The sequence below is a fragment of the Hypomesus nipponensis genome, chromosome 14 (genome assembly GCF_054491055.1).
Source record: "Hypomesus nipponensis isolate SF chromosome 14, ASM5449105v1, whole genome shotgun sequence".
In the NCBI taxonomy this organism is placed as follows: domain Eukaryota; kingdom Metazoa; phylum Chordata; class Actinopteri; order Osmeriformes; family Osmeridae; genus Hypomesus; species Hypomesus nipponensis.
In genome coordinates, this window is record NC_140374.1 from 6,781,461 (window position 1) to 6,797,494 (window position 16,034).

The 16,034-nt window shown below is 44.1% G+C and overlaps 1 protein-coding gene across 9 annotated transcripts in view; it reads left to right on the plus strand.

Annotated features, from left to right (window-relative positions):
- The first annotated feature begins 351 nt into the window (after nt 1-351).
- LOC146258444 (inositol hexakisphosphate and diphosphoinositol-pentakisphosphate kinase 1-like) overlaps nt 352-16,034 on the plus strand; it is a 31,925-nt gene continuing 16,242 nt past the window's right edge. For 6 of the 9 annotated variants that reach the window (XM_084671530.1, XM_084671532.1, XM_084671529.1 and 3 more), the window contains exons 1-16: nt 352-502; nt 4,264-4,919; nt 5,635-5,842; nt 6,102-6,192; nt 6,309-6,394; nt 6,504-6,658; nt 6,959-7,060; nt 7,366-7,527; nt 7,963-8,084; nt 8,555-8,656; nt 8,873-8,959; nt 11,028-11,103; nt 11,204-11,313; nt 11,800-11,823; nt 13,151-13,236; nt 13,453-13,578. In XM_084671530.1, coding sequence (XP_084527656.1) covers nt 4,743-4,919; nt 5,635-5,842; nt 6,102-6,192; nt 6,309-6,394; nt 6,504-6,658; nt 6,959-7,060; nt 7,366-7,527; nt 7,963-8,084; nt 8,555-8,656; nt 8,873-8,959; nt 11,028-11,103; nt 11,204-11,313; nt 11,800-11,823; nt 13,151-13,236; nt 13,453-13,578 — 1,714 coding nt within the window. In that variant the 5' untranslated portion in view covers nt 352-502; nt 4,264-4,742. The remainder of the gene's footprint in view (nt 503-4,263; nt 4,920-5,634; nt 5,843-6,101; nt 6,193-6,308; nt 6,395-6,503; nt 6,659-6,958; nt 7,061-7,365; nt 7,528-7,962; nt 8,085-8,554; nt 8,657-8,872; nt 8,960-11,027; nt 11,104-11,203; nt 11,314-11,799; nt 11,824-13,150; nt 13,237-13,452; nt 13,579-16,034) is intronic. The other 3 variants (XM_084671534.1, XM_084671527.1, XM_084671535.1) reach the window with 3 other exon arrangements.

A 16,034-nucleotide genomic window follows, 5' to 3' on the forward strand; every position in this document is an offset into this window, starting at 1 on the left:
CACTAGATGGCGCTAAACTACCAAGCCTATTCTCAATGCTTTCCAAGGGCAGAACAAAACCATTTGTATTAAATGATTATTCCATTATTCCAAAATAAAACAAAATAAAGCAAACCAAGCATTTCCCTTATTCTGGTTCTGACATCCGAAATGGTGACCCCACCCCCACCCCCCGTTCCATTTTGGGTTGCAAAATAGAAAAACGAATGGCCACCAGGTACACGGACCGTCGACCCACAGATTATAGGCCTACACGTTGACAGATAATGTTTGAAATTATACATTTTGCCATTGTATTCTATGTTTAGTAATTTGACTCCTTGCACTCCAAACGATAGATGGCAGTAACGCAACAGTTTCGTTTTAAAGGACACATTCACTTCAAAGGAGAAAAAAAGGAAGCTTATCTACAACTTCGGATGGGGTGAATTTGCGCGTGCACAGCACTGCAAACAACTGTCAAGGGACAAGGAAGTTGACAGCTGGCTACAACTCGAAAGCGGTGAGTTTGCCATTCTTTTCAGAATTTACAGCTTGGTGCTTTGTAACTACATTGTCTAAAAGTTAACTATGTCTCGGATGGTCATGTATATGAACACACTCAGCCGGCTACTTTGAAACACTTAGACAAGGAGGCAACGTTGAGCGTATCTGAATGCGGGAACGCGTGCCAGGGAACCTACGATTGGAACAGACACCTCAAATGACAGATTCCAAGTTATTTGAATGATAAATACATTAAAATTATCCCAATAAGATGGAGGTGGTATCTTGGCATTAATATTCAGGTATTAGGTTAGCTTCGTAAAATGTCAGCTGCAGTGTCATTTAGCCACTTGAATGTGTCCAAGTCCTCCACTCTTAGGAGCCTTCACTAGACATTGATGACTATCTACGATTAGAAAACGAAGGATTTCATTTTCTAAAGGTTTGCAGTAAGTAATTAAAGTAGGAGTAATTCAACTGGGCACTTTAGCCAGACGTGTCAAAGTTAAGAATAAAGAGTTACTCTTACTGGGGAAACATTTCAGTGTGACAACACCCTTTGCCTAGGCTAAGACTGCAGTATAGTTTGACACAACCTTCACATCTGTTTTTGGTCTTTGTTTACAATCACATTATTGCACATCCGTGCTCAGTTGAAAGTAACAGACAGTATTAGAATGTATATTGAGCTGTCTGAGTGAACCGCATCCAGTGAATAGTGACGCAGAGCTGCCTGGTAGGCTGGCTGGCAGGCAGGCACACAGACAGGGGGCTCTGACTCTTGTGATGTGGATGACCACATGGACGACTTTCACAGTCAGCTTTGTCAACCACAACTACACAGTAATCTTGAAAGTCCTATTTAAGTTCCTGAAACCTTGCTCACTATTAATGGTAAACATCAGCAGGAAAATCTGTTGATGTCCAAATGTGACAAGCCTCTTCTGATGGATTCTGAAAGTGTTTTCTTTTGGAATAACTTCTGTGCTGGATTGGCCAGACTAATTGGCAGGAAAATATAAGTTTTGTAGAACCCTTGGTTGTTCAGTCTTTGTTCGGACCTACTGTTGTGAAATAACATAAGAGGTGCGTCTTATCTTTTACGAGGTTATCCTGTGCTCCTGGGGCCCAGTTTAAGGGCATATCTACGTTCATACATTTATGTTATTGTTCTTGCGCTTCTTAGATATATCAATAACCGTTTTGTTAATGATTTGGCATCGGAGGTACCTCAGTCAACGACCTGCTTGTCTGTTCCGTCTCAGTATTTATAAATGGCAGGGATGATAACACAACACAATGATTCTTCAATCACAGCTCGTCTTCCAAAACACCTGTAAGTCCGCAGTCACTATCAACCAGTAAGTGGTTGAATGCTGCCTTTTTTTCCTTCTGTTGTCAACCTCTTTCACTCCCCTCACTAAATAAACCTTTGAGTTATGATCCAGCTTCTCTGTTTGCACAGCCTATCATCACAGTTGTTTGTGTCATTTGTTGGTCTTATCATTGCTAGCGAAAAGTGATAGCGAATGTCTTTGTGTGAGCTAATGACCTTCTTTCTGTTCGTTTATGGATATGGAAGGGCACCAACTGTAAACTGTCTCAAAGGTTAAAAGCCTTTGATGGGGTTGGACAGTCGGTCTCAGGGGGTGACTCACAGGCGGTCGATGGCAGAGGGAGACGGTGGCACTGTTTTTAATCTGCTTCCCGTTTTATTTATAGGAGTCAAAGGAAGTGACTGCATGAAGGGATGGAAAGCATTCAATCTGAAGGCTGACATGGAGAAAATGATGTGATTTGGTAGAATGGAAGTCTGGGAACAGGGGTGATTTATGCTTGCTGTTGAATGACTCAACCCAAGATTGTTTTAGATGATTCAAAAAACAGAATGCTATAGATAGTTTAATGGGTAAGCATTCTGTCTTAGCGTATGTGTTGCCATCTCCCACGTGACCATAAACGGTAAAAGAAACGGGTGACAGTTATTGGGCTAGAATCCTTGCTATTATCCAGTACCAATAGTACAGCGGCCCATAATAGTTCTATGGACACGTCTTAGACAACTTCCTCTTCAAACCTATTTCAGTTCCTTGCAGCACTGCGATGAGTGTCCCTACACTTTTGTAGCTATTTATTTACGAGTTTGTTCCTCTCTCTTAGTGTTTCCTGACCTGAGGTCAGTGAGATGGGCTTCCTCTTGGTTTAGTGCCGCCTGTCAACGCCCCAGAGGCGAATTATGATGAGTTATCTTTTGAGGAGCTTGGGGGTTTTTGGCACCCGACACCCAATCATCTCAACCCCCTCTTACAAGCCCTCTACCCTCCTCTCTCCTCCTTTTCCTCTATGACCACATACGAGGGCAAAAGCTATTCTGGGGGTCTGGGTTACGCTTGGGCACACACAAGCTCAAGATAAGAAATGCCTTGGCAGAAGTGTACTACAAAAAGTAAGCTGCTCAAACAGTTATATTTCCTCTCCAAGTTTCTAGTAGCTTATTTCAATGTTTCTTTTGATGCGTTCTGACAATAAGAAGTCATCTTGGCCTTCGGGCGGTAGCTTGTTGAATTGTTGGCTTCTTGTTTGAGGTGGCATGGTGTAGCTATTCTTTTTTAGGAGTTAGCTGTTTTAGTAAGCATGTAAATGCTAGAAATCTGAGGGTGTGTGAGAAATTGAGATAGTTGCCAGCTTAATTGCTTGGTTTTATGTTGTTATATTGTTTTTTTAATAGTCTATCACTGTATTGATTCACATTCAGTCTTATATTGTGGTCTTGTGGGAATGTCACCTTGTAACAGTGTTCACCATTTCGTGAGTGGACCAGGAAGGAAGCAGGCCAGACTATATGACACAAACGGGCCTTTTGAAATCCTCATGTTGCTTTTTCTGTGAACCAGCTTTGTGTTGTGTTTTGTGTTCACAATAAAAATATATTGACTTAGATACCTCACAGAGAGACATTGAGCAGATTAGGCTAAATAAATGTAATTGTCTGGTGTCAGTTGACTGACTACTGTATACATCCATAAACCTCAATTAATGCCACACTGTTGGTGGAGGTAAAAACTTGTTTCCACAAGGGACAAGTTTTGGCAGGCTTGGGTTATGGATGCGTAATGCTGTTCTCATTTAGTTTTCATTTCATACACCATTTTCTTTGTTGGTATGCAGGTTGAAATATATTGGACAAGTGCTGCTTGTGTAAGTGTTACCTAACAATGTTTTTCGTTTCTGTTTGGGTCCTTCCTATGCAAATCAAAGCTGTAGGACCAGTTATTGTTGGAGTGAACTATAAATGTCTGTTCAGTAAATAACAATTATATTGACTGCCCTTTCATTACACTAAATACTTCAACATAACATTTTGAGATGGGTTGATTTGCGCTGTAGGTCAAGGCAATCGATTTTAAGGAGCACTTATCACTCTCAACTTAGGGTAAGATGACACTACATCTTCCTGGCAGCACAAAAGGAAGACAGTGTTGCTCCTCAGGCTACAGTATGTAGCCATGGCAACCCCTAACAGTGGCCTGGCACTTAGGCCAGTTGAATTAAGCTGAATCAGTGGGTGCATGGAGACTTTCACACAGGAACCAGGCCAAGAAGGAACTGTTTATGAGGCTTTGGATTTTGTTGTTGTCCTCGACTCCTATCACAAGGTTTCAAGCCGGGGGAATATTTCTCGAAGCAGGGTAGACATGAATGTGCATGAAATGTTTTTTGTTGTCAAAGAATGAAAGATAAAAAAATGACCCCCACCCCCTCTCTCTCTTCTCTCAGTTTTAATAGGTTGGGACTAGAGCAAGGAAAGTGAGAGTCCATTGAAGACTTTGTTTTGACTCTGGGGCCAGATCAGTACTGCTCTGGAGAATGAGACTTTGTTCTTGATGTTGGGGGTGCTCTCCTTCACCCTCAGTTTATACCCATCATCTACCCCAAGCGTTCTCTATCTCACCCCTGTGAAGACAACACTCCCATCTACCTTCTAGAACATTGCGCCACCTCATCCCTCGTATCAGCAACTTCTACCTCGTCTGTCACCCCACCCTTCATCCCCCCCTTGCGCTACGCTTCACTCCATATCAGTCTTCATCATCGTCCTCGCAAGTGTCTGCCCTGCCTCGAGTCTGAGACAGTGAGGTTGTATATAGATCCTTCACCACTGTCCTCCTCTTACCCACAACCCCCTGCTCTGGGCACCAACTGGCCTGGACTGCCATGAGGAACTACCGGAGCCTCCCTGACATCCTGTCTCTGTGATGTCAGAGGCTTGCAACCAGGGCCAGGCAGACGGACTTCCCAGGTTTGTGATTGGTAGTGAGGATGAAGACCACACAGGTCCCAAGGACAGACGCATGAAGAACGAGGGAGACTCGTTCAGGGGAGTGGAGGAGGAGGAGGAAGAGGAGCTGGAGGAGGAAGAGGAGGATGATTCGGTGAGTAAGGAATTATAAGCTGCAAAGACAACTACTACTGACGGTAATTAGTTGAACCCTTCAGGGAGTGATTATGTTGCACTGGTGTAAATGAAAGTGTTTTGGAGGGATGAGAGATGAAAGGATGACATGGGAAGAAGATAGACTGGCGAGCTAAAGGTATTATCACTACAAAGGGAATGGATGCAAGAAATAAAGGATGTAAAATTGTTTGGTGGGCTGGTGAGAATAGAAAAGAGAGAAGAGCTGAAAAATGTATTTGGAAGGATGAGAGCCAGATGGACATCAAGGGATGGAGGTAAAGATAGAAAGGAAGGTAGGGAGGGATATATTAAGTAAACATTATAGAAAGACTAGTGGTTTCTGTGGCTATAAAAGGCTACCATTGTTTAATTTCCTTTGTACAACTGGATGGAATTAGGGCACTATGTTGAGGTCATCTCTCTTTCTCTCTTTCTCTCTTTCTCTCTCTCTCTCTCTGCCCTCTCTCTCTCTGCCCGCTCTCTCTGCCCTCTCTCTCTCTCTCTCTGCCCTCTCTCTCTCTCTGCCCGCTCTCTCTGCCCTCTCTCTCTCTCTCTCTCTGCCCGCTCTCTCTGCCCTCTCTCTCTCTCTCTGCCCGCTCTCTCTCTCTCTCTCTCTCTCTCTCTCTCTCTCTCTCTCTCTCTCTCTCTCTCTCTCTCTCTCTCTCTCTCTCTCTCTCTCTCTGCCCGCTCAGCCCTCAGAGAGACAGATTGTGGTGGGTATCTGCTCCATGATGAAGAAGTCCAACTCCAAGCCCATGACCCAGATCCTGGAGAGGCTGTGCAAATTTGAGTACATCACGGTGGTCATCTTCCCAGAGGAGGTCATTCTCAACGAGCCCGTGGACAAGTGGCCACTATGCGACTGTCTCATCTCCTTCCACTCCAAAGGTACAAACGAACGTACGTATGGGCACCCAGGACATACATTCACACTATAGTGTTAAAAAAGCCACGGAGAATGCACACACTGATGAGTCATGTAACGTGTCTTTTTGTGTACATGGTGTTTCATGTGTGACAATCGGTTATCAAAAATACACATGTACAGGAACATGGACATTTGTATGTACAGTGGTATGGGATTTTTCTGAATGTGTTTCTCACCCCCCCCCCCCCCCCCCATGTGTGTATGAATGTGTATATGGGGGTCGTTTTATAGGTTTCCCATTGGACAAGGCTGTGGAGTATGCCAAACTCAGAAATCCACTACTCATCAATGATCTCAACATGCAATACTTCATTCAGGATAGGTAGGAGTATTGAAGTCTCTCTCTCTTTCTCTCTCTCTTTCTCTCAGACTTATTAATTCTCTTTCTCACTTCCATTTCCACACACACACCTGAAAATCTCCTTGTTTCTTCCCCAGGAGGGAGGTATACAGGATATTGCAGGAGGAAGGCATTGACCTTCCTCGGTACGCTGTATTGAACCGTGACCCAGACAGACCAGAAGGTGAGGCTCGTTTCCTGTACAGTAACCAACCAGAATTCCTTCTGAGAAACCCCCATCCCATACTCCCTATTTTGTCTGTAATGGGCCGTTCCATGTGTCTTTCTGGCAGAGTGTAGCTTGGTAGAGGGGGAGGACCATGTAGAGGTGAATGGGGAGGTGTTTCCCAAGCCGTTCGTGGAAAAACCTGTTTGTGCCGAAGACCATAACGTGTACATCTACTACCCCACCTCCGCTGGAGGAGGAAGCCAGAGGCTCTTCAGAAAGGTATAGAGGGGCTTCACGAAGGATGTGGGCACAACTGTCATTTTGGGGATAGCTCTGTGATGCAGCATTTGACTGCAGTTGAAGATGTCTCAGGTTCGCTGAGATTCCCCTTCTGTATGTCCTTTTTTGATAAGTGTCTGCTAAATAAAGTCATCATTATTATTATGTAGCAATGTCATTCTTTATTATTGGGCTTAATGGATGCAGGCTCTACTGTCACAGGTATTAGAACAAGGCCTATTTATTCTCCCACCCAGTAGATGGATAAACTAATGGAGTTTACCTGGTTCTCTTCTCCAGATAGGGAGTCGTAGCAGTGTGTACTCCCCAGAGAGCAGTGTACGAAAGACTGGCTCCTACATCTACGAGGAGTTCATGCCCACGGATGGAACGGATGTCAAGGTACTTGCTCTTAACCTTTGTGTGTGTGTGTATGAACTGTACCTTACACTATGCAGTCTCTATCGTTTTGGTCTGGTGAAAGGTAGGTGTTGTATATACAACATGTTCATGGAACTACTGTATGTGGGTGCACTGTACAGTATTCGGTGTGTCTGCCACTTCATGGAATATTGCCTGTTTGTTTGCATGGTACGAGGTAAAACACTGAACTAATTTGGCCCAAATATACTTACATTTGAATACCTCAACATTGACTTTGTACAGTAGTAAATGTTGCTGTTGCTTGACTGTGTGCATGGTTGCAGGTGTACACAGTGGGACCAGACTACGCCCACGCTGAGGCCCGGAAGTCCCCCGCCCTGGACGGGAAGGTGGAGAGGGACAGCGAGGGGAAGGAGATCCGCTACCCGGTCATGCTCACGGCCATGGAGAAGCTGGTGGCCCGCAAAGTCTGCCTGGCCTTTAAGGTGAGACTTGCCCACTGATAATTATTTAGGAAGGATAGGTTAGAACACATTATATTTTTATATCAACAGGTCGCAGTCGGTTGGAGGATCACCTCTGTACTGTATGTTGTTTTAGATAAAAGCACCTGCCATATGAATAGATTTTATTCATTATTGTATACCTGACTTATTATATACCTGACACCCAATTAAAGTGAGGTAGACTCATGTAGGTCCTTGAAGTGTGCATTTTTCAATACTCCCAACTGGGTTCCAAGTTTGGTTCTCTTTCTTCCCCCATGCCTTTGTGAAAGAACTGAGCAGGGGGGGGGGGGGATTTCACTCACGATGCACCCCATTTCCTCAGCTGAAAAGAAGGACAAAGTATCTTGACCGATATTCAATTACCTTTTGTTGTATATATAATTTTGTTTTGTACCCATTTTCTCCCTCCAGCAAACTGTGTGTGGTTTCGACCTTCTGAGAGCAAATGGCCATTCCTTTGTCTGTGACGTCAACGGCTTCAGCTTTGTAAAGAACTCCATGAAGTACTATGACGACTGTGCCAAGGTTTTGGGGTAGGAGAAGCCATGAGCTAATACACTCTACTTTATATTTATTTTGTAAATTAGAATTTTTACAAGATCTGCCTGTGCTAAATTGACCATGTTGGTACATGTTCAGTTAGCCTATAAATGTTTCTTGTAAATTGCAAACTTTATTTGACCTAACACAACACTTAATTTAACTTTGGACTGACTTTATATCTGTATAATTGTATTCTGCAAGGCACATTTTTGAATCTTGCATGTTTGATTTGATCATTTGTCAGCCTCCAAAGGGGTGGTAGTAATTCCCTCCAACCTGGGGTGACCAGTTATGTCATGGTTACATTTCACTTACCCTCTCATTTACAGTTCTAGTGTCTAGGCAGGGTAACCAAAACCTTGTGTTCACTAAGATGCTCTCCTAAATAACACAAATGGAAACTACAATTCCAAGCTGGCCCAGTGGCAGCACAGATTTTTAACACTCGTCTCTCCTGCAGGAACATGGTGATGAGGGAGCTTGCTCCTCAGTTCCACATCCCCTGGTCCATCCCCATGGAGGCTGAGGACATCCCCATCGTCCCCACCACCTCAGGAACCATGTAAGGATCTGCACTGGAGACTGAAATTACATGTTATTCATCAGAGCTCTTACAGTATGTTAACTGCCCTCTGATCATTCATGAAGTTCCCTTTGAGTGTAAGTCATCTGGGTGCCCCTTTTAAGCCAGCTGGCCCTTATCATGTGATGAAGTGAGAGGATGTTAATCAAGGATCGGGTGTCTGCCTGGACTCATCCCTCATCATTTTTCTTGCAGGATGGAGCTGCGCTGTGTCATCGCTATCATCCGCCACGGGGACCGCACCCCCAAACAGAAGATGAAGATGGAAGTCAGACACCCACTGTTAGTATTGTTGTACTGTAATTAAGTAGTTGAGACGTTCTTGCTGCACTGTAGTATTGTTCTTTTGCCGTGTCTGGTAGCTGAGATGTGGTTATTTTGTGTGTCTAGTAAATACACACCATTCCTTGACTGTGATCATTGAAATACTGTTAGAACTAGGGCTGCAATTAACGATTATTTTAATAATCAATTAGTCTGTCAATAATTTTTTCAATTAATCTGGAAAAAAAATTGGCTCAAGCCTTCAGCAAGCACAACCATTGTTCTCTCCCATACATATATATTTATTATTAATTTCCCACCCCTGAGGGTCCCTCAATATTTGGACTACAGAGACAACGTCGGCGGTTTAGGCTGAAATCTGGCAAAAAGTATCTTGTTTGGCAGAAGGGACCTTAGTGCTAGCCTAACGTCACAACATCAGCACACGTTAGCAACGACGCATAGATAGAGGGTTTTCACCGACGTCACATTCTGGGCAGTAACCCGGATGCGCGGCCATTGTGGAGGCACTCGGTGTAAATAACTGAACGGAGTACAATGGAGTATTATGCGCTTTGGATACTTTAAGTGAATGTAGCCATGTCCAAACAACCGAAAAGCTCATCAAAACACGGCCAAGATGCAAAGGCATATAGGAAAGGACTTGGACCACAAGAAAATGCGCAATATTTCGAGAAATTACGATTTATTGGCGTGTAGATCCCTACGAGTTAGCTCCCTATTGGATCCGTGACGACCCGGATTCTTCCTTCAGTTGCATATCCCAATATAGTCAACTACCTGGTTTTCTCGCCGAGCCCATACACAGCGGAAGACCTTAAATCCTGCAAAGGTTTGGAGGCCTATAAACAGATGGTGTGTGGATGGGTGAGGGAGACGCAGTACCAAGTTATCAACGACCGTTGTGTTGTGAAGGCCAAAGTAAGTAATGCAATAACGTCTTTAACCAACCTAACCTTAACTGTATGATATCATTACGATACTCAAGGTTTAGCCAAGTGACTCTCAATCCTGTTTTTTCCCTGGTAGATCTTGGTTGAGCATTGCCAACCACAAGCGCCTCCTTTACATTGATAATCTCTGACATTCCTCTCCCTGGTTTTTAATAACTTTTGGAAGTCGATAATATTGCAAATGTTTTTCTCGATCTGTCCTATTGGTACAACCTTAAACACGGCAATAATTAACCATTTTCCTTGACGACGTTGGGTATATACTTCAGTGCCTGTGCTTTGTTGTGATGCGGAGTGCCTCCAATATGGCGACTTCCGGTCTGATGACGCGCCGTGAAAACCCTCTACACGCCGTTCTAGTAAGGCAGACAGCTATACCAGCGAGTCCTCAGCATTAGTACCATAGCTATAAGTCGAGGGAAGTTCGGCGTCATGGAGCTGACCAGCTAAATACTTATTTAGCACCAGCGTTGCTACCTGCATAGACCTACAGCTGGCAGCCGTGCTCCATTTTGCTCCTAGATTCAGACCTAGCCCCGGTAAATTGTAGAGCTAGCTAACTACTACACTTCTGTTGTGTGGGAATCGCAGCAGCTAACAATACGAAGGGCGTACAAAAATACGCCCCAGAAATTGTACCCTCTCTAGAAAGTGAAATGATCCCACACCTTGGATGACTTAGGTCGTACTGATTGCCTCCGGCATGTGTTTCAATTAACGTAACGGGTCTTTCCTCTACCTCCGCTCTGCTTTGCTCCGTGCTCAACGCAACTTTATTTATTTTTTATAATCGGAACATCTCTGCGACTTATTGATTGGCGTAATAGTCGCGCGACACAACGAATTGATAATGAAATTCGTTGCCAAGTCTTTTAATAATAACATTTTATCGATTTATTGTTGCAGCCCTAGTTAGAACTATTCACTTCTAATCCCTAATACTTTCTACAAATTGTGTGTTGTATTGGATAAAAGCATCGCTAAATTAATAACATGTAATTGGTCTCTTTAGCCTTCTCCCCACACACTCCTCTACCTAAATATTGTCTTACCCCATTACTCACACACACCTGACCTGCAGTATTGAAGTGACAGGTTTGTTGTGTCTGTAGGTTTTTTGAGTTGTTTGAGAAGTACGGAGGCTACAAGTCTGGGAAACTCAAGCTAAAGAAGCCCAAACAGCTGCAGGTCAGTCAACTACTATAGGCATATTGTAGCCATACTGGGTCATATCCGTATGAGTGTTTTTATTTGTTGTGGGTAAACTGTATCATGTGTGTGTCTATAGGAAGTGCTGGACATAGCCCGTCTGCTGTTAGCCGAGCTAGGCCAGCATACCGACTGTGAGATAGAGGAGAAGAAATCCAAACTGGAACAACTCAAGACCGTCCTAGAAATGTGAGTGAGCTGTTTACGACCTTATCCTGGCCGACCGTGTACAAAAATGATTACCATCCCAGAAAGGTCTTTGCACACTCAAGTCGTACACGTCAGTGCATCCACATTTTCATGCTTGAAAGTGCATGCACAAAGATACAGACGCACATTTACATTCCTGTGTCACATGGAGAAAGCACATAGCTGACACACACTTTTCGAACACTTCCATTTTGTTGTTCTTCATCTCACCCATTCATAGCTAGTCATCTGCTCTGTCTGCAGTGCTTTTAGAGGAGATCTTCTAGCTGCGATGTCAATGCTGTCTTTTGTTTGATATCCTACACACGGCAATCAATGTTCTAGACTCACTAAACAAGACTCCTCATAACTTTGGTTCCTTTTTTCACTTTTGAACATTCCCTCCCTCCTGTAGTCTCTAACTCTTTTCTCCCTTATCTTTCCTTTCCCCCTGTTTCTTTCTTCCCCTCTTCCTTTTCTCCAAAGGGAATCCAGCTTGAATGACACTCAGTACGCACCCCTTTACATCCTCCGTCTCTTTAAAGGGCGAGGTTCCTCCTTGCTGTCAGCCCTCGCTGTAACCACCTTTAACCTCCATTCACAATCCCTAAACTGACTACTGACCGACTAGCCACAGTTTTAACCAAGAACCACTATGCGCAATCGTCACTACAAGTCTGGTGTGTGTGTGTGTGTTAGTATGTTTAATGCTATGCTGCCATGGGACTTGCATGTCACCCTTTAAATGCCCCTCTCCACTTGTCTTTTACATCCTACCTTCTGTTCTTTCCTTATATCCCCCTCCCTCCCCCAGCCTCTCTATGTACCCCAAGCTCAACAGACCACATTCACTATCATATTATCCACAGGTATCAGGTGGATATTGATGGAATTTGATAATTATTAACCATGTGCGATTCAGCAACCATAACCACGGTTAATAACATGGTTACCCGCACATCTGACACCTAGTTGGTGTGTGTTGGACATGGTCCAGCAGCCTTCTTCAAATGCATTTGATCTATTTTTAATTGGCAGCACATGAGAAGTCTATAAGGGATCAGTGGTGAAAACACTGATCGTATATCTTGCATCAATCCCCTTAATTTTCCAGAGTGCCATCAGCATACCCACTCCAGCTGGTGTCCGACTAAATGTCTGTTTCAGCGACGCTTAATCTGTTTCCCCCATGGGGAAACTATGATGTCATTAGCTGTGTGCGTAGGGCAAGTTGTTGCGTTAACGGACAGCCTATTGTGAGCACGGTATTTAGCTAACTGGAGGCCATTGAACCAACCCCACCTTCAGTGGTGGGGTCCCGAGTCCGACGGTGTCAACTTTCAGACCGCACTGACTCTAAGACTCGTCAAAAGCCTGTCAGATGCCAAAGGACAGGCTTTGGTATGGCACATAGAGGATTAGCACACAGTGGGTCTGACTGAGAACATGCATGCATACACATTTAGAAAAACATGGAAGCTCGCGTGGCATAGCATCTCACTGATACACTGAGCACCTGTTAACATTTTAGCTGGTTGGTTGATATGGAGTCTGAGGTGTGTCATGTCCAACAGCAGTGGGGTTGTTTCTGTTTCATGTCACTCAGTCATTTCAACAGTTGGAAAGTGTTACTTTTTGCTTTTGACTGACTTGATATTATATTGACCCCAACTGGCTCAACAAAATGTCAATGTATAGCACTGTATGGGTTTGGCTAAATTATTAGACCTCTGCCCTGTCTATCTCCTCTCCATTGTCTCTTTCTGTGTGTGTGTGTGTGTGTGTGTGTGTGTGTGTGCGCGCATATATGTATGTGTGTGTGTTATGCATACGCCAGGTATGGCCATTTCTCAGGTATTAACAGGAAGGTGCAGCTAACACACCTGCCTAATGGACAGCCTAAAGCCTCCAGTGAGGAAGAAGGTAGGAATACTGAGCCAGGGTGGTGTTTGTGTGTATGCGCACATTATGCATTTGATGAGGTAAAACGGATGAAGGACCAGACATAGAAGAAAATGACCCTGTTAACAATAAAAATCCAGTCCCTGGGATTGCAAATTATATACATTTTTGTTGTATGGGCTGAGACGAACAATACCCCAACACTGCTTGTACCTTTTGAACTTGTGTGCACGCCAGACTCTCAGAGAGAAGGTCCGTCTCTGCTGCTGGTGCTGAAGTGGGGTGGTGAGCTCACCCCTGCAGGCCGGGTCCAGGCTGAGGAGCTGGGAAGGGCCTTCCGCTGCATGTACCCTGGAGGACAAGGTAGTCTACACACACACAACACACACACTCACATTATCTCTCCCTCTCTTCACACCATAGCATTGTAGTGCTCTTCTTAGAAGCACACTGTACATGCCATGCATTTATGACAATGCATGTACAAAACATGCATTTTCCACAAATTGGAAAGCAGACCAAACTGCAATCACATCCTTTCATCTGATATGGGCAGGTTTATTAATGACTGTACAGAGGAGTGCCATTGAGGTATTTTTGATGTTGCTCTAATTGGTTGTATCTATCCAATTACGTCCAGAGGCATTTTGGTCTGCCCCTGATAACGTCCACTGGAAAAGTAAAATGAATTGAGAGGTTTCAGACTAATACGTTTGAGAATTGGTCTTGCAGGCTATAAGTCTGTAGCCTGGCTCTGCCCTCCTATGTACTTCTGCTCAATTTGGATTTTGCTTCTGGACTAGGTCTGGGAGTTTGACTCTGAAGTCGGTTTTCAGAAAAAACACATTTGTAGGTCCAATCAGCGAACAGAGGGAGTGGCGGAGGACGATGACGTTAATGTTGTGCACTAGTTTGAGTAGTTCAGTAATGGCGGCGTAGAAAGATGCGAGCAAAACTATTCTGCGGTTGTGGCAATACTGCCGAATATCCATAGGTTAAAGCCAGAGCAAGAACATTCCTTGCTGAGTTTTGCTGGTGGCCATGATGTTGTGGCCCTCCTCCCCACGGGGTTCGGGAAAAGTTAGATTTTCCAGCTACGGCAGCTAGCTCCGTTACAGTAGTGGTGAAGGAGTTGGCTAAGGCGAACGCTTGCGATTGGTTATGGCAAATCAGAGTGGCTCTGGGCAGATCCAATAGTTTTAAACTTCAACAGAGGACCCGCCTTCAAGGAAGTTAACGTTTGTCAATGGGGCGATCTGTACAAATGAAATGTACGAGGGTCCGGTTAGGACCAGGCTAATAAGTCTGCTCGGTCCAAGTTACCACCATTGAAAAGAAAGAAACGTTAGTTATCAGTCGGCAGTTTGGTGTTGACATACTGAACACTCATTGAGGGCACGCCTGCTATTGTTTATGGGGTTTTCACCCTGTGATTCTGTCTACTGTACCAAATGTCGGACACATTGACAGCATTCTCAACATGCAACTGTTTTGTTTCAGGGTTTAAGACCCAGAAAAGCTCTCTCAATCTAGTAATCATTCAAATCTTTGATTAGTTATTTAAAAGGGTTTACACTCTGACATTAATGTATACTGTACACACTGCACTGTAAATTTGATCATTGATCCTAATCTATAGTGTAGCTAACAACATTGACTGCATTGTGCTTTTCTGCTGCATGGGTGTAAATGTGGGCATAAACATGGCAGTTGTTTATGCAGAAGAATTTGTTGGAGCACGCAGCTTTCACTGGAATATATCTCTACGTATACTCATGTTTATGACTGCTCTCTAAATCCCCCTCTGTTCTATTCTACTGTCTAGTCTTGCAAATGCATGAAGCTGTCCTTCAAGCCCAGAAAACAAGAGGAAGCCAAACTTAATATTTAGTACAGCCAAACAAATGAGAAAACATGCCACTGTTCCTCTCCCTTTTGCCACGTCATTTACAGGAGTTTCACAGTACGATACCCAAAGTAAGAGGTCTTCTGTTAACTGCTGTTCTCTTCTCACCTCTGGCACTGTAAACTCCTAGCTGGTGGCCGCAGGTCCCTTGGCTGCGAGTCCCCAATTGGTAAGAGAAGGGCTTGGACTGTGCACTCGTCGTACTGCTGCCATCGTCTGCCCAGTCTTCACCCTTCATTTCATCCACTAACCTTCTTCTTCCCATCACCTTTCATCTCGCGAACGGTCCGGCATCCTCTGTGGTGGAGTTTTTGTGTGAGCCGTGTGGTGGCCGCCTGGTCCTCTGAGGTGACTCAGCGATTTTGAAGCTGTTCATTTTATACGGATCATCTCTCACTAACTCTACTGGCAAAATCCTTTGACTGTGCGTCCTCTGACCTTACGTCCAACTACTAGTGTTGAATGCATGAGTAAGATTAAGGTGTTTGTAGTCCATGGCCTTGTTTTTACTCCAAAGACTCCTAAGAATTCTTATGAACCACATTCAATTTTTCTCCCCAGTATAACATGTGACATAACCGGGATTTTTTGCAGGTGAACTGACTTCCAGTAATATTTTCACGTTTTTACACCACTCTCATTTGAAAACCTAGAAATCCTTTCTCATTCTTGATACACTATATTGCCAAAAGTATTCACTCGTCTGCCTTCACACACATATGAACGTGAGTGTCATCCAATTCTTAAACCATGGGATTTAATATGATGTCGGGCCACCCTTTGCAGCTATAACAGCTTCAACTCTTCTAGGAAAGCTTTCCACAAGGTTTAGGAGTGTGTTTATGAGAATTTTTGACCATCCTTCCAGAAGTGCATTTGTGAGGTCGGACAGATGTTGGACGAGAAGGCCTGG